The sequence below is a fragment of the Balaenoptera acutorostrata genome, chromosome 9 (genome assembly GCF_949987535.1).
Source record: "Balaenoptera acutorostrata chromosome 9, mBalAcu1.1, whole genome shotgun sequence".
NCBI classification, from domain to species: Eukaryota; Metazoa; Chordata; class Mammalia; order Artiodactyla; family Balaenopteridae; genus Balaenoptera; species Balaenoptera acutorostrata.
Genome location: NC_080072.1, coordinates 29329900 through 29356196, shown reverse-complemented (window position 1 = coordinate 29356196; position 26297 = coordinate 29329900). Strand labels below are relative to the sequence as shown.

Sequence of the window (26297 nt, the reverse complement as noted above, 5' to 3'; positions counted from 1 at the left end):
TATTAAAATTAAACTGCCTGTTATCTTCCAGAATGGTACATAAGCCTATAATATATGCTCTTTCCACCCACTTCAAAAGCCCTATGACCGATTTTTTTAAAAAAAATCCTTAAATGTGCCAACCCACACACACACAAAAGCACTGTCTTTTTTTTGGTAACTATTCTTTCAGGCTTATGCCTTTTAAAATAGTAGTGTCTGCAGAAATGTCACATCAAAAGAAACTGCCAGAGGTAGAAGTACTTAACTGAAACTTCTTTTATTAGTATACTGGAAGAAATCTGCTGGCCTAAGAATGGAAAAAGGACTGATACTGAATAAAAACACCACGGTGCCAAAGGGAGATTTTTTTTTTTTTGGCTATTAAAAAAAATCCCACCTCATATTTTAAAATCTAAATGAGAAGATTCTCTACTGACTGTAGCCAGTTTCTTTTTGTTTTTTTAAAAAAAACCCTTTCAGATCCTCCCCAGAATTCTGATCCCTAAATGGAACTTAGGGATCAAAATGGAACTTAGGGCTAATGGAACTTAGGGCTAATCCATTAAGTTGGTCAGCTGGCATGTATACTAGTCTCTGTGTAAAGTCAGTCTCCACTACACAGTTGTCAACTATGTCAATCCCCCTCATACTCCTTTAGAGCTACTCACACCAGAGCTCTTAGTAGGCACTGTGCCCTCACTTTTTTCTGGGGTATACATAGACACTTCCCTTTATCTGCAAAACCTTAAGTCCACTGTTTTGATTAATCCTCATTCTATTACCTTATGACTCACCATAGCCTCCTCCCTTACCCACCACCTCAGGAAGAATCCTGACCCTACATCCTCCAAAGTGTCCCCAACTTTCTAAGAGGTCCACAAAGGGGTCCCTCACATGCCCATAGACCAGGCATCCAGTTTCGTCCTTTACCTAGTGTCCGCCATGTTTTCTCAGACTCTGGCTCCCTGTGTCTAGGGCCTGAGAGCAGTATCCACTGCAGATGATGCCCGTCGTATGAATGCCAAAGTTCTGGCCAAAGATATTGTTGCTGAAACTGCTAAGATGGGAAAGAAACGGATGCTGGCTTCCCTTCCGGGTAGGAAATTGTTCCTCTCCCTCTAACTCTATACCACACTTTGTCACTTGGGCCCCAAAGAAAACATGTGTCATCTTCCTGGGGCAAGTCCCTAACCAGAACTCACACATCTTTCTCCAACAGTATGCAACAGTTCTTCCTCCTCAGGACAGTCTAAATCTAGTCATTTAAAAATATATACCCTCAAGTTCTCATTTTACTGACATGGTATTTTCCTTCCAATTAGTCCCCCAGTCACACCTCCACAAACATGTCCATTTTTTAAGAAAGGTTTGGCTTTATATAACCCCTTCTATGACCCACAGCATTGGACAGGCATAAAGATGGATTATTAGAAATAAACATCTCTCAGGAATACTCATAGAGTCATCCAAACATGTCTTTACTTTTCTTGATCACTTCTGATCCACACTGAATCAGACTCAGAAGAGTATCTGAGAATCTTCTCTCCCTGATCTCCCTCCAGCTTCTCTTTTCTACCCTTCTGTTCCTGGCCTGCTGGTTTCCCCACTCTCTCCCAGATCAAGACCATACATATCTTTTTTTCATGGCTCCTCCATAGTTGTATATTGGTTTTTTCAAATTTTTCACAGCTGAGCATCTATAAGCCAAACATTCCTTTCTTGTCTCTAATAGCATCACATTGATGCATTATGCCAAAAGACCCTTTTCCTACCAGTGCCAGGAAGGAAAACGAGGGAAATGGAAAAAGAAAATCGCTCATGTCACATGTATGTTTGTCTAACTAAAAGGTTCTGCACCAAAGATGTATTAAAATCTCCATCTTTGGAGGGGACCTTCAAGATGGCAGAGGAGTAAGAGGTGGAGATCACCTTCCTCCCCACAAATACATCAAAAATACACCTACATGTGGAAAAACTGCTACAGAACACCTACTGAACGCTGGCAGAAGACCTCAGACTTCCCAAAAGGGAAGAAACTCCCCACGTACCTGGGTAGGGCAAAAGAAAAAAGGAAAAACAGGGACAAAAGAATAGGGATGGGAACTGCACCTCTGGGAGGCAGCTGTGACGGAGGAAAGTTTCCACACACTAGGAAGCCCCTTCACTAGCGGAGACAGGGGGTGGCGGGGGGGAAGCTTTGGAGACACGGAAGAGAGAGCAGCAATAAGGGTGCAGAGGGCAAAGTGGAGAGATTCCCACACAGAGGATCTGTGCTGACCAGCACTCACCAGCCTCAGAGGCCTGTCTGCTCACTTGCCGGCTGGGGTGGGTAGGGGCTGGGAGCTGAGGCTCGGGCTTCAGAGCTCAGATCCCAGGGAGAGGTCTGGGGTTGGCTGTGTGAACACAGCCTGAAGGGGGCTAGTGCACCACAACTAGCTGGGAGGGAGTCCGGGAAAAAGTCTGCAACTGCCTAAGAGGCAAGAAACCATTGTTTCCAGGTGCAAAAGGAGAGGAGATTCAGAGCACACCCTAAACAAGCTCCAGAGATGGGCACGAGCTGCGGCTCTCAGCGCTGACACCAGAGATGGGCATGAAACGCTAAGGCTACTGCTGCAGCCACCAAGAAGCCTGTGTGCAAGCAAAGGTCACTATCCACACCTCCCCTCCCAGGAGCCTGTGCAGCCCGCCAATGCCAGGGTCCCGTGATCCAGGGACAACTTCCCCGGGAGAACGCACAGCGCGCCTCAGGCTGCTGCAACGTCACGCTGGCCTCTGCCACCGCAGGCTCGCCCCACATCCGTACCCCTCCCTCCCCCCAGCCTGAGGGACCCAGAGCCCCCTAATCAGCTGCTACTTTAACCCCGTCCTGTCTGGGCGGGAACAGATGCCCTCAGGTGACCTCCATGCACAGGCAGGGCCAAATCCAAAGCTGAACCGCAGGAGCTGTGTGAACAAAGAAGAGAAAGGGAAATTTTTCCCAGCAGCTTCAGGAGCAGAGGATTAAATCTCCACAATCAACTTGATGTACCCTGTATCTGTAGAATACCTGAATAGACAACGATCAAACCAAAATTGAGGCAGTGGACTTTGGGAGCAACTGTAGACTTGGGGTTTGCTTTCTGCATCTAATCTGTTTCTGGTTTTATGTTTATCTTACTTTAGCATTTAGAGCTTATTATCATTGGTAGATTTGTTTATTGATTTGGTTGTTCTCTTCCTTGTTTTTTTATATATTTTTTTTCTTTCCTTTTTCTCTTTTTGTGAGTATGTATGTATATGCTTCTTTGTGTGATTTTGTCTGTATAGCTTGGCTTTTACCATTTGTCCTAGGGTTCTGTCTGTCCTATTTTTTTTTTTTGGGGTACAGTTTTTAGCACTTGTTATCATTGGTGGATTTGTTTTTTGGTTTGGTTGCTCTCTTCTTTCTTTCTCTTTTCTTTTTTAATTACTTTTTTATTTTTTATATTTAATAATTTTTAATAACTTTATTTTATTTCATTTTATTATTTTTTCTTTCTTTCTGTTTTCTTCTACTTTTTCTGCTGAGCCGTGTGGCTGATAGGGTCTTGATGCTCCAGCCGGATGTCAGGCCTGTGCCTCTGAGGTGGGAGAGGCGAGCTCAGGACATTGCTCCACCACAGACACCCCGGCCCTATGTAATATCAAAGAGCAAAAGCTCTCCTAGAGATCTCCATCTCAATGCTAAGACCCACCTCCACTCAACAACCAGCAAGCTACAGTGCTGGACACCCTATGCCAAACAACTAGAAAGACAGGAACACCACCCTATCCATTAGCACAGAGGCTGCCTAAAATTATAATAAGTTCAAAGACACCCCAAAGCACACCACCAGACGCAATCCTGCCCACCAGAAAGACGAGATCCAGCCTCATCCACCAGAACACAGGAACCTCTCCCCTCCACCAGGAAGCCTACACAACCCAGAGAACCAAACCTACCCACTGGGGGCAGATACCAAAAACAACGGGAACTACAAATCTGCAGCCTGCGAAAAGGAGGCCCCCAACACAGTAAGTTAAGTAAAATGAGAAGACAGAGAAATACACAGCAGATGAAAGAGCAAGGAAAAAACCCACTAGACCAAACAAATGAAGGGGAAATAGGCAGCCTACCTGAAAAAGAATTCAGAGTAATAGTAAAGATGATCCAAAATCTTGGAAATAAAATGGAGAAAATACAAGAAACGTTTAACAAGGACCTAGAAGAAATAAAGAACAAACAAACAATGATGAACAATGCAATAAGTGAAATTAAAAATTCTCTAGAAGGAATCAATAGCAGAATAACTGAGGCAGAAGAACGGATAAGTGATATGGAAGATAAAATAATGGAAATAACTACCGCAGAGCAGAATAAAGAAAAAAGAATGAAAAGAATTGAGGACAGTCTCAGATACCTCTGGGACAACATTAAATGCACCAACATTTGAATTATAGGGGTCTGAGAAGCAGAAGAGAAAAAGGGTCTGAGAAAATATTTGAAGAGATTATAGTTGATAGCTTCCCTAATATGGGAAAGGAAATAGTCAAGTCCAGGAAGCACAGAGAGTGTCATAAAGGATAAATCTAAGGAGAAACACACCAAGACACATAATAATCAAACTATCGAAAATTAAATACAATGAAAAAATATTAAAAGCAGCAAGGGAAGAGGAGCAAATAACATACAAAGGAATCCCCATAAGGTTAACAGCTGATCTTTCAGCAGAAACTCAGCAAGCCAGAAGGGAGTGGCAGGACATATTGAAAGTGATGAAAGGGAAAAACCTACAACCAAGATTACCCAGCAAGGATCTCATTCAGATTCGACAGAGAAATTAAAACCTCTAGAGACAAGAAAAAGCTAAGAGAATTCAGCACCATCAAACCAGCTTTACAACAAATGCTAAAGGAACTTCTCTAGGCAGGAAACACAAGAGAAGGATAAGACTTACAACAACAAACCCAAAACAACTGAGAAAATGGGAATAGGAACATACATATTGATAACTACCTTAAAGGTAAATAGATTAAACGTTCCAACCAAAAGACACAGACTGGCTGAATAGATACAAAAACAAGACCCATATATATGTTGTCTACAAGACATCCACTTCAGACCTAGGGATACATACAGACTGAAAGTGAGGGAATGGAAAAAGATTTTCCATGCAAATGGAAATCAAAAGAAGTCTGGAGTAGCAATTCTCATATCAGACAAAATAGACATTAAAATAAAGACTATTACAAGAGACAAAGAAGGACACTACATAATGATCAAGGGATCAATCCATGAAGAAGATGTAACAATTATAAATATTTATGCACCCAAAATAGGAGCACCTCAATACATAAGGCAAATGCTAACAGCCATAAAAGGGGAAATCGACAGTAACACAATCATAGTAGGGGACTTTCACATCTCACTTTCACCAATGGACAGATCATCCAAAATGAAAATAAATAAGGAAACACAAGCTTTAAATGATACATTAGACAAGATGGACTTAATTGATATTTATAGGACATTCCATTCAAAAACAACAGAATACACTTTCTTCTCAAGTGCTCATGGAACATTCTCCAGGATATATCATATCTTGGGTCACAAATCAAGCCTTGGTAAATTTAAGAAATTGAAATCATATCAAGTATCTTTTCTGACCACAATGCTATGAGACTAGATATCAATTACAAGAAAAAAACTGTAAAAATTACCAACACATGGAGGTTAAACAATACGCTACTAAATAACCAAGAGATCACTGAAGAAATCAAAGAGGAAATCAAAAAATACCTAGAGGGCTTCCCTGGTGGCGCAGTGGTTGAGAATCTGCCTGCCAATGCTAGGGCACACGGGTTCGAGCTCTGGTCTGGGAAGATCCCGCATGCCGCGGAGCGGCTAGTCCAGTGAGCCACAATTACTGAGCCTGCGCGTCTGGAGCCTGTGCTCCGCAACAAGAGGGGCCGCGACAGTGAGAGGCCCGTGCACCACAATGAAGAGTGGCCCCCGCTCGCCACAACTAGAGAAAGCCCTCGCACAGAAACGAAGACCCAACACAGCCAAAAATAAATAAATAAATAAATAAATAAATAAAAAGTAAAAAAAAAAAAAAAAAGAATTCTAAAAAAAAAAAAAAAAAAATACCTAGAAAAAATGACAATGAAAACACGATGACCCAAAACCTGTGGGATGCAGCAAAAGCAGTTCTAGGAGGGAAATTTATACCAATACAATCCTACTTCAAGAAACAAGAAAAATCTCAAATAAACAATCTAACCTTACACCTAAAGCAATTAGAAAAAACAGAACAAAAAAACCCCCAAAATTAGCAGAAGGAAAGAAATCATAAAGATCAGATCAGAAATAAATGAAAAAGAAATGAAGAAAACAATAGCAAAGATCAATAAAACTAAAAGCTGGTTCTTTGAGAAGATAAACAAAATTGATAAACCATTAGCCAGACTCATCAGGAAAAAAAGGGAGAAGATGCAAATCAATAGAATTAGAAATGAAAAAGGAAAAGTAACAACTGACACTGAAGAAATACAAAGGATCATGAGAGATTACTACAAGCAACTATATGCCAATAAAATGGACAACCTGGAAGAAATAGACAAATTCTCAGAAAAGCACAACCTTCCGAGACTGAACCAGGAAGAAATAGAAAATATAAACAGACCAATCACAAACATTGAAATTGAAACTGTGATTAAAAATCTTCCAACAAACAAAAGCCCAGGACCAGATGACTCACAGGCAAATTCTATAAAACATTTAGAGAAGAGCTAACACCTATCCTTCTCAAACCCTTCCAAAGTATAGCAAAGGGAGGAACACTCCCAAACTCATTCTACGAGGCCACCATCACCCTAATACCAAAATCAGACAAAGATGTCACAAAAAAAGAAAACTACAGGCCAATATCACTGATGAATACAGATGCAAAAATCCTCAACAAAATACTAGCAAACAGAATCCAACAGCACATTAAAAGGATCATACACCATGATCAAGTGGGGATTACCCCAGGAATGCAAGGATTCTTCAATATATGCAAATCGATCAATGTGATAAACCATATTAACAAACTGAAGGAGAAAAACCATATAATCATCTCAATAGATGCAGAAAAAGCTTTTGACAAAATTCAACACACATTTATGATAAAAACCCTCCAGAAAGTAGGCAGAGAGGGAACTTACCTCAACATAATAAAGGTCATATATGACAAACCCACAGCCAACATCATTCTCAATGGTGAAAAACTGATACCATTTCCACTAAGATCAGGAACAAGACAAGGTTGCCCACCCTCACCACTATTATTCAACATAGTTTTGGAAGTTTTAGCCACAGCAATCAGAGAAGAAAAAGAACTAAAAGGAATCCAAATCGGAAAAGAAGAAGTAAAGCTGTCACTGTTTGCGGATGACATGATAATATACATAGAGAATCCTAAAGATGCTACCAGAAAACTACTAGAGCTAATCAATGAATTTCATAAAGTAGCATGATACAAAATTAATGCTCAGAAATCTCTTCCATTCCTATACACTAATGATGAAGAATCTGAAAGAGAAATTAAGGAAACACTCCCATTTACCATTGCAACAAAAAGAATAAAATACCTAGAAATAAACCTACCTAAGGAGACAAAAGTTTCCTGTATGCAGAAAATAGTCTTCTGTATGCAGAAAACTATAAGACATTGATGAAAGAAATTAAAGATGATACAAACAGATGGAGAGATATACCATGTTCTTGCACAGGAAGAACCAATATTGTGAAAATGACTATACTACCCAAAGCAATCTACAGATTTAATGCAATCCCTGTCAAACTACCAATGGCATTTTTCACAGAACTAGAAGAAAGAATTTCACAATTTGTATGGAAACACAAAAGACCCCAAATAGCCAATGCAATCTTCTTTTTTTTTTTAAACATCTTTGTTGAAGTATAATTGCTTTACAATGGTGTGTTAGTTTCTGCTTTATAACAAGGTGAATCAGTTATACATATACATATGTTCCCATATCTCTTCCCTCTTGCATAATGCAATCTTGAGAAAGGAAAACGGATCTGGAGGAATCAGGCTCCCTGACTTCAGACTATACTACAAAGCTACAGTAATCAAGACACTATGGTACTGGCCCAAAAACAGAAATATAGATCAGTGGAACAGGATAGAAAGCCCAGAGATAAACCTATGCACATATGGTCACCTTATCTTTGATAAAAGAGGCAAGAATATACAATGGAGAAAATACAGCCTCTTCAGTAAGTGGTGCTGGGAAAACTAGACAGCTACATGTAAAATAATGAAATTAGAACACTCTCTAACACCATACACAAAAATAAACTCAAAATGGATTAAAGACCTAAATATAAGGTCAAACACTATAAAACTCTTAGAGGAAAACATAGGCAGAATACTCTATGACATAAATCACAGCAAGATCCTTTTTGACCCACCTTCTAGAGATACGGAAATAAAAACAAATATACACAAATGGGACCTAATGAAACTTAAAAGCTTTTGCACAGCAAAGGAAAACATAAACAACGAAAAGGCAACCCTCAGAATGGGAGAAAATATTTGCAAATGAAGCAAGTGACAAAGGATTAATCTCCAAAATATACAACCAGCTCCTGTAGCTCAATATCAAAAAAACAAACAACCCAATCCAAAAATGGGCAGAAGACCTAAACAGACATTTCTCCAAAGAAGATATACAGATTGCCAACAAATACATGAAAGGATACTCAACATCACTAATCATTAGAGAAATGCAAATCAAAACTACAATGAGGTATCACCTCACACCAGTCAGAATGGCCATCATCAAAAAATCTACAAACAATTAATGCTGGAGAGTGTGTGGAGAAAAAGGAATCCTCTTGCACTGTTGGTGGGAATGTAAATTGATACAGCCACTATGGAGAACAGTATGGAGGTTCCTTAAAAAAACTAAAAACAGAACTACCATACGACCCAGCAATCCCATTACTGGGCATCTACCCTGAGAAAACCGTAATTCAAAATAGTCATGTACCACAATGGTCATTGCAGCTCTATTTACAATAGCCAGGACATGGAAGCAACCTAAGTGTCCATCAACAGATGAATGGATAAAGAAGACGTGGCACATATATACAATGGAATATTACTGAGGCATAAAAAGAAACAAAATTGAGTTATTTGTAGTGAGATGGATGGACCCAGAGACTGTCATACAGAGTGAAGTAAGTCAGAAAGAGCAAAACAAACACTGTATGGTAACACATATATATGGAATCTAAAAAAAAAAAATGCTTCTGAAGAATCTAGGGGCAGGACAGCAATAAAGATGCAGACGTAGAGAATGGACTTGAGGACACGGGAAGGGGTAAGGTTAAGCTGGGACGAAGTGAGAGCGTGGCATGGACATATATACACTACCAAATGTAAAAGAGATAGCTAGTGGGAAGCAGCCGCAAAGCACAGGGAGATCAGCTCGGTGTTTTGTGTTCACCTAGAGGGGTGGGATAGAAGGTGGGAGGGAGACGCAAGAGGGAGAAGATATGGGGATGTATGTATACGTATACCTCATTCACTTTGTTATACAGCAGAAACTAACACTGTAAAGTAATTATACTCCAATAAAGATGTTAAAAAAAAAATCTCCATCTTTTTAGAAGACGATAACCTGTAGTTTTAAAATGGCAACTTCCGCAGTTTTGAGGTTTCCAATATCTTATGGCCAAGACTCAATCTCAGGTTCATCTCATGGTACCAGAGGCATCCCCTGCCCTCTGCAGACTCTATAAAGGTAGTTATCCTAAGCATTTGACCTAAGAATGGGAACTCTGCCCTGAGATAATGACTTTGACCACATGTATTAGTGAGAGTCATTCAGCTTGAAGTAATGGAGACCCAAAATAATAGTGGCCTAAACAAGATAGAGATTGTTTTCCCTTTCCTGTAAAATTCTGAAGTTCAGTAGTCTAGGGCTAGACTACTGTGAAAAGTCCTCAGTAACTCATGTGCTTCTAGGTAAGTGTACCACCGACTATAGAGTGTAGCCCTTGCCCTCTTAGTCCAAAATGACACACCCACTTTACAAGGGGCAGGATGGAGGAAGGACAGGACAAGAAATAAGAAAAAGGGGCAAAAGCTGCTTGCCACCTGTCCCCTGAAGTTCCTAAAAGCTGCCATACAACATTCTACTTACGTATCTTTTTGTTCAAAACGTGGCTATTCTTGGCTGAAAGGGAGGTAGGGGCATTTTACTCTTTGTTCTAGGCAGACATATACCCACCTACAAAGTCTATTCGTGTGGGAGAATAGAAAGAGAATGGATATCAGGGGACAAATAGAAGACTCTGTCATATTGTGCTCCTGAAATCACTCTTTCTCTGTGCTAAAAATAAACCCTGGAGTCACCTAAAATAGAATGCTTTAAATTCCCTGTTTTTATAAAAAGTTGAGCTACAAGTCAAAATTCTGCCACTCAGTGTAACCACTGGCAAGTCACTCAGTGGTTTAATTCTTTGCCTTATTGGAATAGGGATGTCTGTCCTGCCACCTTAAAAGATTGTTCCAAGGATTGACTGGGAATAAACTGAGATAATAAAGGTGAAAGTAATTTTTGAAATGTGATATAAATAACTCTCGAGGCAAAGTAGAATTAGAGCAATAAATTATCTTTTGTCTTCTTTAAACATACATGTCTCTCTTTCAAAGTATCTCCATTCCCCTTTTAGGTTTCTTAGTGAAATGTGGCAGATAGATGTCAAGAGAGCAAAGGATCAGAAACAAAGGCGTGTGGTCTGATACTGATTCAGATAGGGTCATTTGTATATTGAGAAAGAAAAGGAAATTCTCTAGAATTTGCCAATATTTATGAAGACTCACACCTGGTTTCTCAACCTTCTACCTATATTTAATTGTTATTATTAGATATGGGATTAGATCTTCATACCAGAAGTTATTATCCCTTGGACAAATTTTAGGTTCTAGCAATCTGTTTTGCAAAGGAAGCTACCCTAGCCATTTCAAACAAGTAGAGCAGCTATAAAATCAGCTGGTGTTTTTTAATAATTTTCTGGAGGGTTCAGTTTTGCTGCCATTATTGATGCTTCTGTTGTTGTTTGTTGAAAAGCAGTGGAGAGATGGAATGTCTAGAAAGCACCTAAGCATTCTAAACTGCTTCAAGGAAGGAAACAAATCCAGGCAAAGGGAGTCTTGTTAAAGATAACTTGCATAGATGCTGTGGTTTTGCCCTGCTCTGCTGGAGGAACAGAGAGAGCACAGAGTGGGGGGATTGAAAGTTTTGGAAAAGCAAAGGACAATTCTGAAAATCATATTAGAACAGATTCCTGGCTTCAGTTGTATGTTTTTATCCTCTTCCTGTGGTTTGGTAACATACAAAGTCAAGCAGGTTGTTATGCCCTCTAGGTAACCTGGTAAAGACTTATTAGTCAGAATAGGCTGGGTTATGGTACACTAACAAAAGAACCTCAAATTCTCAATGATGTAACACAATAAAGGTTAATTTCTTTCCCATGCTACATACCTAAGCCAGAGGAGACTGTGCTCTACACATCTGTCCAAGGACACAGGCTGTCAGAGTCTCTATCAACTTCTAGGTGCATCACCAGAAGACAAAGCCTCTGCTGTACCCACAGAAAGGAGAGAGAGCGCTGGAGAGTCATGCAAGAGATTTTTACCCACAAATAAAATATAGCCCACAAATAAAACACTTCTGCTCACAGCTCATTGGCCAGAACTAGTCACATGGCCCCAATCTAAATGCAAAGAAGCTACACGATGTGGGCAAGTACATGGAATATTTGGCGATTTTTCTATGCCATAGTGATGGTTGAATTATCTAAGAAATGCTTCCTGCCTCATTTTTTCTTCATGTTTCCTGTAAATGACAGGTTTTATTTTAAAGAACTTTCTTCTTTTGTAGAAGGTAAGACAATATCTTGGTCTTCCAGCATGACTCCCTCTTTGTACACATAGTGAAAGAATAAAAATTTATTCTAAAGGGCATGGAAGGACACATGTATTTATTCTAAAATAGTCTGAATTGTGTTCTGATGAGAGTGGCTGACAGAACAGTGTAATAGGTAAAAGCACAGGCCCTAGAACCAGACAGCCTGGGTTTGAATTTCAGTTCCCCGATTTACCAGCTACATGAACTTGGTAAAGATATCTGAACTCTCTATGTCACCGTTTCCTCATATTTAAAATGAAGATGATTATAATACTTATTTTATGGTTCCTGCGAGGATTAAATTAAAATTGTGCATGTAAAATATTTAGCACTAAGCTTAGCACTTACATGTTCAATGTAAGTTAACTCATTGTTTAGTGTCCCGTCTTTTTATCGCATTGATTCAGTTTCAGACTCCAGTTTTCTAACACGTCTCCTTGGATTAATGATTCATTGTATAGTTTCCATACCCTTCTCCTCTCTCTTTTTCTAAGTCTCTGCTTTTCTAATCTCCCCAGTTGCTGGTTCTCTCTTGTCTGGAATCAAATGGGGCTTCTCTAAAATTCACACACACACACACACACACACACACACAATGTTAATGCAGAGCAGTGGCAATGCCTTTTAGTTCCTGGGTGCTTCTCCTCCACTGGTCCAGTCTGTCTAGCAAATAGTTATGTGACTGAAGGAAGAATACCAGGGACCCTGGAGTCTCCTTGCCTGGTCTGGACTTGAAGCTCTGCCACTTATTTACTGTGGCATTGGGTATCTTAATACACTGCTCTGACCCTTATTTCTTTATTTATAATGTACAGATAATAGTAATATGTAATTCATTAGGCTGTTGATGTACACATTTAGCACAGTGAATGGTACAGAGTAATTGCTCGATAAATGTCTATGCTCTGTAAAATGAGGACAATAATACTTAAAGGACATGCATGAGCTTAAGGAAGCTGCGAAACATCATAAACTGTTATGACGAAATGAATTAGAGGTCCATCTGACTGCCCCCGTGGATGAGAACAAGAAGTTTACCTGCTAATATGGAGACTGACCTTCCTGACCCCTTCCTTGAAAAATATAAAGTACATTATTGTATCTTCATATTTATAAATATTGACAACCAGTGGGCTTTTCAGTTTATTATTTTTTCAGGGTTTTACCAATTGACCTAGCCTGGCAATGTGTAATGAACAAGAACCAGACATTAGACCAGTGAGCAAGTCTTGTGACCTCTGAAAATTTACATTAGCTGACAAGTTCTATACTAGTGCTGTGCAATAGAAATATGTGATCCACTTACGTGATTTAAAATTTTCTAGTAACCACATTTTAAAATAAAGTACTTTTAAAGAAAAAGAAATAGGTGAGATTGACTTAATGGTAAATTTTATTTAAAATAATGTCATTTCAATGTAATCAATACAAAAATCATTGAGATAGCTTACATGCACTCTTATTTTGTCTTTGAAATCCAGTGGGTATTTTCCACTTACAGTACATCTTAATTTGGACCACCTGCATTTCAAGTGCTTAATAGCCACATGTGGCTGGTGGCTGCCATATTGGACAATGCAGCTCAACTATTGTTGGGTAATCTGGTAGGGTAAAAACTTAATAAAAATGTAGCACTTTATATGGAATTATCACATCATATATGTCATATATTACTTTGTAATTTAAATAAAGGAAATAAATTTAAATGACTAAAATAAATTTAAATTACGAATTTAATATATTAAACTTTTTTAAAATTTTACATTACAACATATATATCTCATGGACAAAAGAGAAGGAGGAAAAGGGTACCAGACCATAGAAGGAGCAAATCAAGATATGAGCACAGGTCCTTAATTTCCTATTTTTAAACACAAACATAAAGAAATCGTTTGAAAAAAAAAATCTTTACAAGTGAAAAAACGATGTAGGTCATTGAGCATATGCACAGGTAGAAATTCTAAGGATGCTCACACAGCTGTGGACGTTGGTTCACCAGAATTCACGAGAGAAGTCTGCTGTTCATTTAAAATGTAATGTGATGAGTGTTAACACTGAAATAGGTACTGGGAACTAAAGAAATAAAACAGAAAGTACTGGAATGAGTATTGAATGTTGACTACTGTGTAAGGTGGAATGAGTAAATGACTCCTAGAAGAAGCTACATCTAAATGGAAATCTTGTAGAAGTACTTGTAGGAGAAACGTATCTCAGACCTAAGGAATAGAACCTTTTTTCTCTCAAGTAAGAGAGAAAAAATACATGTGAATTTGGGAAGTGGGGAGGTGTTTCAAGCCAATAAAGTAAGAATTTGACATACGGTCTCCTTAAATAATCAATATTTTTTAAAATATTGAGTTAATATTACTATACTAAAACCCAGTAATAAAGGGCTAGAAATAAAGATGGGTGTTATCAGTCAGTTTCCAACCAGGAAATCTGAAACCACTCCTAATATGTAAAACAGGGAATTTAATCCAGGGAATTAATTATGCAAGTGTTAGAACTGCTGAGAAGCCAGACAGAAGAAAGGACATAACCCAAAGATCAGCAGCCACCAGAAGCCCCATTCACCTTTAGGATTGGAGGGATACAAGTGGGGTTTCCAGAGCCAAAACCTGAGACCACCCAGCAGAAGCTCAAACCACAAAAGGGGTTTCCTCACAAAAGCTGGGAAAACTAAGAGAAGAGGTACCTGTTGTGGCCTGGACCCAGGGAAAAGATGCAGCTACTAACCAGAAAAAAAGAATGTAAAGGAGGCAGATGTGGAAATTCCCTGGTGGTCCAGTGGTTAGGACTCCGCACTCTCACTGGCAAGGGCCTGGGTTCAATCCCTGGTCGGGGAACTAAAATCCTGCATTCCACGCTGTGCAATCAAAAAAAAAAAAGGAGACAGATGCTCTGACTTCCCCCTCCTTTCACTCTCCAGTCTTCCTCCCCAGAGGCAAAAGCCTGCTGACGCTGCAGCTTGGGAAAGGTAGCCTGCAGAGGTCCTTTCTCCCAAGAGCAGAACAGAGAAGAACAAGGACTGCATCAGCTAGCAAACAGACTATGGACCAGCAGAGCATAAGGAAAACTAGGAGTGATTCATGTTTCAATTTGTTCAACAAAAGTGTATTAGTGGGGCTTCCCTGGTGGTGCAGTGGTTGAGAATCTGCCTGCTAATGCAGGGGACACGGGTTCGAGCCCTGGTCTGGGAAGATCCCACATGCCGCGGAGCAACTAGGCCCGTGAGCCACAACTACTGAGCCTGCGCGTCTGGAGCCTGTGCTCCGCAACGAGAGGCCGCGACAGTGAGAGGCCCCAGCACCGTGATGAAGAGTGGCCCCCACTTGCCGCAACTAGAGAAAGCCCTAGCACAGAAACGAAGACCCAACATAGCAATCAATCAATCAATCAATAAATCTTTAAAAAAAAAAAGTGTATTAGTGCCTACTGCAGACTAGAAACTCTTTTCCTATTGGGAATACAAAGGGGAATAAAAAAGATCTCTAAATTTTCATCAATAAAATATTTTGACAAGCTTTGTGAAAATATTAACACCTAATTAGGAAATACACTAGTCAGATAAACTAGGCTATAGGAGGCTTGATGTTAGGAGAAAGGTCTGGGGGATCTCTTGACAGGCCAAGGAAAATAGGGTTATTTGGGGGGACCTCTGACCTAAATGTGGATGGACGTATAAACATGGACATTAGGAATATCTGTCTAAATTCTGAATGGCTTCTGTCTTGGCCCCTCTCCCACTAATGGGATTGGTGAGAACTATAAACTACTGAGGTCAGTATGGTTTGAAGAGTAGCTCTCTGTGTTGGAGCCAAACAGACTTAGATATGAATTCCAGCCTTGCTACTTACAGGTTCCACAGTCTTGAGCAAGTCATTTACCCTCAGTTTTCCCATCTTTCAAAGAGCAATAATAGTAACCCCTTTAAAAAGTTGTTGTAAAGATAATATGTGATCATATATTTAACGTGTTTAGTTAAGTGCCTTGGGCATAGTAGGTGCTTAATAAAAAGAAGTTGTTAATATTTCAAACTGAATATGTAAAGAGCTAATAACACTGTATATACATTAGTCATTAAAACACATAGGTTAACATATATTCATACAAATATACTTTGTGAACACACATAGATAACATAAAAAGAGCTAATTTCAAACACAAGTTGTAACTAATAGTCATAACATTGTTAGTATTCTTTTAGAGAAATTGAAAGGATTTATAATTTTCCAGGAATCATGAGTATATGTCATTTAATATGCATTATATGAAATTTAACTATCCATTCTATAACTTTGATAATATGCTTACTTACCTATTACTAACAGATTTCAAAAGTATTTCTCCATTCCAGATATCACTTACATAAATGCTGAATTATTATTTACAGTGCCCACTACTTTGCGAAGTTTTATCTTTGTCATGCATATTTGATAAAATCATAACCCTGGATAAATCCAACTATTTGTCACTTATAATCCTGAACCCCTGCCACTAAACTGGGCAAAAGAAAAATGAACATCCATGTTTTGTGGCCTCATGTTAATTTTTTTACCATAAACCTCAAGTGGGCCCTTAATGCTGGTAGGCAGTTTTACTCTGCCTAACTCACTGATAACTCAACCCCTCTCCCAGTCTCAGAAAACTATTCAAATCTTTTCATCCCTCAATCCTCAGCAATTCATCCACCATCCTAATTCTGAAATGATGACCTTACTTCCTACTTTACTGAGAAAATGAAATTAATCTCAGGAGAGCTTGCACAGAGACTATCACCACACCTACCAATCACCATCTTCTGCACTCACCATACCTCCCCATCCAGTAGCACCTGCACCCACAACACTGCCTCCTGCCTGATACAGGATGAGCTCTCCATCCTCCAGTCTAAAGCCAGTCCCTCCACCTGTGCTCTAAGATTTATCTCTTCTCACCTACTCAAGAACACTGCAGGACTTCTCCTCTCTTCCTCCAACATCATCACTCTCCACTAAATCATTTGCATCACCATAAAAACAAGCAGTTATTTCTCCCATCTTAAAACATAAAAATCAAAAGAAAATTATTTTTACCCCACTTCTGCTTTACCAAATCACCTAGCTCTTTCCTCATCTTTGGATCAAAATTCCTGGAAAAAAATTTGTCTATATTCAACTGTTTTCTTAAATTCATCTCTTGCCAATCACTTAAACACATACCAATCAGGGTTTTGTTCCCCTCACTCCAAAGGAACTTCTCTAGCAAAGGACACTAGCGGCCTTACATTGCCACATGCCGTGTGCAATTTCCTCTTATTTAACCTGTCAGCAGCATTTGGTACACTTGTCACTCGCTCCTCCTGATACACTCACCTTACTTGACTTCTGGTACACCACATCCTCTCCATTCCCTTCTTTCCTCAATGACCCTTCTGTTTCTTTGGATAAAGGAAGAAAAAAACTTAATCTTATCCTTGACCTCTTAATGTTGGAATACACCAGGCTCCACCCTTGGTCCTTTTACCTTCTCTATTCACACCCACTCCCATGGTACTCTCTTCTAGGCTCATGTCAACAACTCCCAAATGTGTACCTTCAGCCAATATATTTCTCCCAAAATCCAGATTCAGCATTCTACTTAGATGTCTTAAAGATACCTCAAGCTCAACATGTCCATACTGAACTCCTTATCTTTTCCCAAAACTTACTATGCCTACAGCCATCCATTTCAGGTGACAGCAAAATTATCCTTCAAGTTGCTCAGACCAGAATCCTTAGAGTCATCCTTGACTTTTTCTCTCACATCCAACATTCATCCCTCAAAAAATTCTGTTGGTTCTACTTTCAAAATATATCCAGAATCCGATTGTCTCATTACCTTCATTGCTACCATACTAGTCTGAACAAATATTTCTTACCCAGATTGCTGCAATAGCATCTGATAGGACTTTCTGTTTCTACCTTTTTCTCCCTGCATTAGCAACACAGCAGCTAGAGGGATCCCTTCAGACCAAAATCAGATCGATCGTGTTACTCCTCTACACAAAACCCTGCAATTGGTACCCAGTCACGGACAGTAAAAACCAAAGTCTTTATATCGGCCTAAAAGGTCCTACATGATGTGACTTCCGTTACATCTCTGACATCACATCCTAGTATTTCCACCATTGTTCCTTTGCTCCAGCCACACTGCTTAATTAATAAATATTTGTTAAACAAATCAATCCCAGTCTCCATGGAGCTCTTGGTCTACTGGGAGAAACAGAGATATATAAAGGATTACAAAAAGAAGGTGGTAATTAAAGCCCTCCTCTAACTCCCATCCTAAACGCTGGCAAATGAGTGTTGAAGGTTGAGAAATTTGCCAGGGGTGAGTGGTGTAGGAGACTTAGGGAGGAAGCAAGGACATTTCAGGCAGGATGAACATCGCACATGCAAAGACCTAGAGAAATGAATCAGCAGAACATTTGAAGAATTACAAGTAAAGCATCAAAGAATAACATTTGAGATTAGAGGATCTGGATGTGGGAAGTAAACAGAAATACAGTCTATACTTTAGACAGGAATCAGATCATGAAAGATTTTCTATTTGTTTCTTCCCTTACAGCTTTCAATCTACCCTGGGAGTAACTTATTAACCATATCTTTTTGATGAACCTCAACAGGGCCAAAGCAACACTTGGAAAGGATTCTGAATTCCCTGAGTTAAAGATACAAAAGAAAAACCCAGAGTCAGATTTAATTTGACAAGGTGAAGGAGTGGGTGTTCTACTATATCAAATTTAATCTGTATAAAATAATCATCGCTGGTAACATTATTTTTCTTGATCTGCTGCGTTTAGACTATTTTAGTAAGGCTTGATCTCCCTGTCTATCTAAACACTGATTCACTTACAGTAAGCTTCAGGCTAACATTGCTCTTACTAATACCCAACAAATCCACAAGGTGTTAGTTTCAGACGATTTTGTATAAAAGGTGAACAGAGACTAGACTCAGCCTACAGCGTTCCCCAGACAAGGCAGCCAACCTCAGGTGAGTCTCAGCATCTATAGTTATCAAGCAGTGACAGTTACTTCTGAAATCTACAGATTTTTCAGGATCTGGAGAACAAATCTAGAGCTTTCCAACTTCTGTTGTGTAGGGAATTTGTGCTCGTCAACTTGGCTTCTTAAATATGGTTAATACACTGTAATCACTGCTAGCAAGCAATTGATTTTACATAGACCATTCACCTGGCCTCTGAAAGAGTCTTGTTTTAAACAATGGCGGGGGGAGGTTGGAGCAAAAGCAAATGATAATACTTATATGAGATGCTAAAAATGAAGAACTAGTTTTGTAATACAGAAGTTTCTTTTTCTTTTTAAATAAAAATAGTCTTTAAAATGATAATCAAGGGACAAATATGATGATTAAAATTACTTGCTTCAGCGTATTCACTTTAAGACAGTCAGCAGTACCACCCTAATCTTTAAACATTGCTTAAATCATTATACTGGAATTTTGATCTGTAATATGTTCCTACTTTGACAAAAAAAAATTGAGGAGGAGAATAAGAAGAAATGGTTGTTCATGAAACGAAGACGTAAAGAAAAGGAAAAAACATTGCTGGAGCAAAATGTGATTGGAGAGGATGGGTAGACCAATTATTTTTTGTTTGGTCAATTTACATAACAATTATAATGCTTTGGTCTTGGTTTCTCATGGGCCTTAATTGTTTGCTTCCCAGCCCAGGATGAAGTTGGTCCAGTTTTGCTTTCTCTTCTGTTGCTGGACAGCAATCTGCTGCAACTGCTGCCAGCTGACCAACATCACCATCACGGTGGAGAAAGAGGAATGTGGCTTCTGCATAAGCATGAACACCACATGGTGTGCGGGCTACTGCTACACCCGGGTAGGTACTTTGCTTTGCTGGAAGTGAGGGTGCTGAGGGTCTGGACGAGGCGGGCTTCATTAATTCCCACTTTATCAATATTCTAAGTTTCCCAAGGAATAGCCATGAGTCCCTTAGCCAGTACTGTCTGTATTATGATTGGGGTTATTTATCATGATATCAGTTAAACATTTGGACTTATATTTGATTAGGGTAAATGTAAGAAAGCCTCAGATTTGATCTGATCGATTTAGTAATATGCCAAATCTATTTTTTAAATTTTATTTAAAATTTAAAACAATTTTAAAAAATTGTTCTATACTAGATTTTACATAGAGATAAACATACACACATTTAATAATAGAAGAGCTACAATATTCCCCAAAAGCTAATTTCTGTAATTGAAGCCATATCTCTACAATAGAGGTAGTACCAAAATATGTTTGCAAGCCATATAAAAACACAGCCATGTTATAAAAACTGTCTTATTGGCCCACCTGAATACAAATGTCAACAAGCATCCTGAGAACACAATCAGTCCTTGCAGACTATTAGAACCAAAATGAATCAGCAAACCCACTCACTTCTTTATACCGTTGAGAAAACCAAGGCACAGAGGCATAAAACCACTAGTTTGTGTTCACGCAGCTTCTTCGAATTAATCCAAGTAAAGAAGCAGTTTCTACTTTTTCTTTTTTCCCCTATAGCACCTGGCTATCTATGCAGCATTTCATTCTATAAACTGAAATTGAAAACAGCAATTTTTAATGAAATATACTTTATGGGGTGGTAAATGAGTTTAACCAAACTCCACTTATCATATCTTCCTGGGATACAGACTTGGTGGCATGATATTGAAATAAACAGAAGTGCCAACTTCTTCCCTCAGTGAATTTTTTTTTTCACTAGAAAGTGTTAGAATAAACCTATACTACCAGGATTAAAGTTTTTATATGCAAACCATGTAGCCTTTGAAACTGAGAGCGCTGCAAAATACACAGCATTTAAGGGGGAAAGATGTCTACAGGACTGTGGAATATTTAAAATCGTCATGATTTTCATGAGCTTTCATGAAAGCCTTCATAGTCATGCTAAGCTAAGCATTAACATTCCACATTATATATTTTTTGACTTTTTATAAATCCTCAGGGACAATGTATTTGGAAAATTGTTCTGAGAAATTAAACTTCAGTGTTCTATATTTTATAAATACTCAGGGACAATGTATTTGGAAAACTTTTCTGAGAAATTAAACTCCAGTCTTTTATGGTTCAAGTTGTCATTATTATAGCTTTCAACTAAGTACAAAAAGTCATTAAAATTTGTCATATTTCCCTTTTCATCATTTTTGTATATTAAAATTCAACTTTCTCTATAGTTGGAGAAATAATTAATATTTTGACATAGACATAAGGACTAGGAAAAGGAATAACATATTTTCTGTAAGATTTCCAAAACAATCAGGAAACATGGTATAGCATATAGGTCACTTATGAGATCATGTTTCCTTGGTCAGGAATTCCATAAGTGAGCTTTAGTGGGTAAATGTTAGAGCAAGCGGTATTCAATCCCTGTCTCATTTTGATTAAGCTAAACAGAAAGTTCCAGAATACTGTAACCTAACTCTCTCTCTCTTAAACCACTCAGGATCTAGTGTACAAGGATCCAGCCAGGCCCAACATCCAGAAAACATGTACCTTCAAGGAGCTGGTGTACGAGACAGTCAAAGTGCCTGGCTGTGCTCACCACGCAGACTCCCTGTATACGTACCCAGTAGCCTCTGAATGTCACTGTGGCAAGTGTGACAGCGACAGCACTGACTGCACCGTGCGAGGCCTGGGGCCCAGCTACTGCTCCTTCAGTGAAATCAAAGAATAAAGAGCAGTGGACACTTTGAGCTGCCCACCCTCGTCCTGAAAGACTAAGACATCCAAGACGTCTGTGTGTACATGCGCCCAGGCTGCAAGCCACTGTGGGAGACCCCACTGATGCCTGCTCTCCTGCAGAGGGGGAGCTCCAGGAATGGAGAGTGCCGGGGCCTGGGGCCTGTCACCACCCAACCCTGTATTCTAGGTCTGGTTCCATAAGTTTTATTCGGTCTTACTTAACTTACAGACATGAGGTTGCTTTCCCGTTTAATAATCTTAGAAATCCTCTCAGGCAATCCCTTCCTCTTAGTCATAGGGATATGGGCCCAGGGGAAGGAAATGAGCTAAGAGTGGGTGAAAGTACTAAATGTAGCATTCTCCTGCCAGACTCCTGAGCCCTCAAGAGCAGTCCCAGTCTCTTCTTCGTGACTGTAGCCTCAATGCCTAACTTCGTGCCTAGACTTTAGTAAGAAACTCAGTAATGGCTTCCTTAAGGAAAGTAAGAGCAGAAAGGTAGGGGGTAGGACAACACTGAAAGAGGATGTCTGAGGCTATCTGATGAGGCTGGGCTCAGCGATGCCGGCCAGGCCACGGAAGCGGGGCATCTGTTCCAGTTCCGCTTCACCTCTTCTTCTCTGGCACATGGAGGGTGGATGGAGACAGTATGCATCTCTCTGATTTGTTCAGGCAGGTGGTGGTTAACGAGCTCAGGATTTACAAGCTATTACTGCCAACCCCTTTAGTTAAGGGCAAAAGCAAGAAATGTTAATGTGGGTTTGTGGAAATTAGCCCACATCTACTCCATCATTTAAATAAATGGAACAAATGCTGTCAGGCTCCTGCAAAACTCCCTTTGGGAAGTAGGAAAAAAACTACATCGCCCTGCCCTCCAGGCTGGGATCCACACCTTTGGAGAGAGGTGGATTTGAAAGCAGGTTTGAAAGCAATTTTGGCAACTTTATAAGTACATTTATCTTACCTACAAATACATTTGTGTAAAGAAATAGCTCTTTTAGGAAGAATTAGCCATGAGAAAAAAAAAAAAAAAAAACTGCTGTTTTCTAGAATCCTCTCTATATCAGTCTATTGTCTATCAATGTTCTCCAAATCTGTTTCTTTCAAGAGGGTAAATATTGAAACTATTTCATGAGTTGATTTCGAGATGTTACCTCTCTTAGTTATGTACTTGTTTCATGTTCAGATTGTTTAATTTATTTAAATCTTATTTTTTAATAAAGATACTCGCCACCAGAGTCATAGATTTAGATTTTTTTTCCACATAAAAGCAGATGACTAAAATGTCTATATGTTTATAATATTAGTAGAAAGAATCTTACAAAAAAAGTTCTAGTGCTTCTGTAATATTTACTTGTCCTGACCTTTGGAGATATTAAAATTAATTTTGTTGCATTTCTAAAAGTATTTCCTTGTTTAAATTTCCTGTCACTATTTGAAGTCACTTTCTGATGTAGTGGGGAAAGAAAAAGCAAAGAGAGAATCACAGAGTGGATGGGGTCACTGGAGAGTCTCTAGTTCATTCCTTGGATTTTTGATATTGAAGCCCAAGGATGTCAAGTGACCCAGACAAGATCATAAAGACTGTTTATGGCAGGCAGGATAAGAATCCTGGCTTCCCAGCTCTTAGCCCAGCTCTCCTATGGTTACTCTATCATATTAAGTCATTTTGGCAAGGATTGAAGCAAAATTGCAGGTACTGATAATCAGCTATGTCCATTCAAATCTGCTATTGAGTGTGGCTTATAGCTACATTCTCTACAACATTTTGATACATTGAAATTGGAGCTATATTTACAATGTTTAATAAGATGCTTTAAATTATAACACAGCCTTTTCCTTCTCCCTATACTTTTGAAAATCAAAATAATTGCTTTCGCGTTAGAGATACTAGAAGGCAATGGCTCCAGAGTTAATTTGTCTTAATCATCTTGACCAGATGTGTGTAATCTTGAACAAATTACTTGAATTTTCTGGACCTCACATTCTTAACTATAAAATGAAGATACTAATATTATCTGCCTCAGAGGATTATACTGATAATTAAACAGAATAACACATATAGAAAGCTTAGAATAGTGTCTGGCACATAGCAATTCCTCAGTAAATATTAGCTGTTATGCCTTGAGACAATGTAGCAAGTTGGTAAATCAGATTTAAAAACAACCCAGCTTAGACTCTTTCTAGTAATCTTAGGTAAACTATTTAACCACTCTGGGTCTCACTTTTCCTACCTTTTTAAGTGGAATACTATCCCACTAGGTTGCTGTGAAGGTTAAAAAAGATAATGCATGTAAGGTGCTTGGGAGTCCAACAGAAGAGCTATAAACCTGATGCAGAGAGACTTTTTCACCACTTAGCTAAAAAAGGTCAAGGTCAAAATGCTGGGAAGCAGCAGCAGCTTCTGCTTGAGGCACCTCCATGCCACAGTGGAGTGCAACCCTTCCTGAAGAAGCAAGAAAGAAAACTTGTGAGCCCTCCAGGGCCATGCGAAGAAAAGGCACTCCTCCACAGGCCACCATTTGAGTTGAAGCCCATACTATCCCTCCCTAGCACTACAGCAAGGGTCTCTCTTAGCTCTGGACAGTCCTCACACAGCAACAAGAACTATCCTTCTAAACCACAACCTTGACCGTGCTTAATAATGAATGGGATTTCCCATTGTTTTCAAGAGGATAAAATTCAAAAATTTTTTTTTTTTTTGGCCACATCACAGGCAGGCAGGATCTTAGTCCCCCAGCCAGGGATTAAACCCACGCCCCCTGCAGTAGAAGTGCAGAGTCTTAACCACTAGACCACCAGGGAAGTCCCATCTAATCTTTAGCTAGCACATAAGGCCCGTCATGGTCTGACCTCTGATTACCTCTAACTTCGTATCTCCCTCTTCCCCAAGAGGCTGCTGGACCTGGAGACCAGCTGTGAGGGTTGAGGGAGGATTTTGTGCCTTCCACTCCTGAAATGATTTAGCCATAATGCCATGCCTTTTATCCCACAAGAGATGTGGCTATGATTTTAAACTAGTCAGTAAGTCAGCGGTACTGAATTCCAGGTGATAAAAAAAAGTGATGCCAGTACATAAGATTAATATACACTGGATTCATGACAGTGAGGAAAGAGAAAGAGGAACGAAAGTTCTTAGGGAGCCTCAAACTATATCTGTAATGTTTACATCTTAAAATAAATCTAAGTCACAAATATTGTATAACGTCAATATACATAAATCTGGGAGAGGGCTATGCAGGTGTTTACTATATTCTTGCAGGCATGTTAAGTGCTTGCGAGTTGAAACTAACAAGGCATCTTTATGTGCCTTATATTTTTAATTCTGACTTTATGTCTACTGCAAGAAAAATGAAATGGGCTCTAAGCCTAAAGTCACACAGCTAGTGAGGAAAGGCTCAGTCATTAATATTCACTTATTGACTGCGGCAGAGAATTCAGTGTGCACCAAGATTTGTGCCTATTTCTTCCTGGCTGTAAAGCTGGACTACATTTCCTGGCTTTCTTCATAATCAGGTATATCCATATTCCAGCCAATGAAATGTGAGCAGAAGTAGTATGAGATATTTCCATACCTGGCCCACAAAATCCTCTCATAAGGATTTTCCTTCTCTTCCTCTATTGGCTGAATGTCAACACCCACAGTGGCCTTGAAAGCTTTGTGTTTGTGACAACAGAACCATCATCCGCCTGGCATCCTGAATGTCTACATGGAATGGTGTGCCCCAACATCAACAACTCTTTATAGCAAACCAGATGGACTTGACTTCTATTGGTTAAGTTGCTGATTTTTGTGGGTTTATATGTTAGGAAAAAATTGCATTATTTTAATAATACATTAATTGGTACTGGATGTGGAGGGCTGCATTAACAAAAAACTTAGTGTATATGGCACTGGCTTAGTGGTCCTGCAACAGAATAAGAGTGATAATCAGAGTAAAAATTTCCCCTGTGAAAACACAAAGAACAGCCACATGCCTACTGAACCTTTAGCTTGGTGGTCAGCAAATTATGCCCCAGGGGCAAAATCTGACCCTCTTCTTAAAATAAATTTACTGGAACACTGCCATACCCACTTGTTTACATATTGTCTAAGGCTTTTTTTGTACTACAACAGCAGGATTCAGTAGTTGTGACAAGACTGCATGGTCCACAGAATCTAAAATATTTACATCTAGACCTTTAATAGAAAGAGTTTGACAGCTCATGCTGTAAGGGAAAGGTTTACAAAGAGTCTGAATGTTAATGGGATTGGACTTTTACTTCCTAGTTATTAAAGAGATGGCTTGTTTACAAACGGACATAAAAGGAAATGGAGAAAGTTCAGGAATTTGGAGTCTTGATGGTATATCAAAGCCTATTGCTTCTAGATCCCAAATAATAAGAGATAAGATAAATTTGAGGAACAACAGCCATTAAGATTCAGCCCTGAGGTAAGGACAGATTTAGGGTGTGGCCTTCCCACCCAGGTCTTTTATCTTGTGGTAGAACCATTAAACTGTGAGGAAGCAAAAATATATATATATTAAGATTGATAATTATGTTTAAGAAGAGAACATTAGATGTGTTTATAGGCACCAGGAACTAAATGA

General features: G+C 39.2%; 1 protein-coding gene across 1 annotated transcript; it reads left to right on the top strand.

The window, feature by feature from the left end:
- The first annotated feature begins 19684 nt into the window (after positions 1–19684).
- Positions 19685–21700, top strand: FSHB (follicle stimulating hormone subunit beta). Its single transcript, XM_007181003.2, has 2 exons — positions 19685–19843; positions 21470–21700. Exons 1-2 carry the CDS (start codon positions 19685–19687, stop codon positions 21698–21700), a joined length of 390 nt encoding a protein of 129 aa, XP_007181065.2.
- Positions 21701–26297: the final 4597 nt, after the last annotated feature.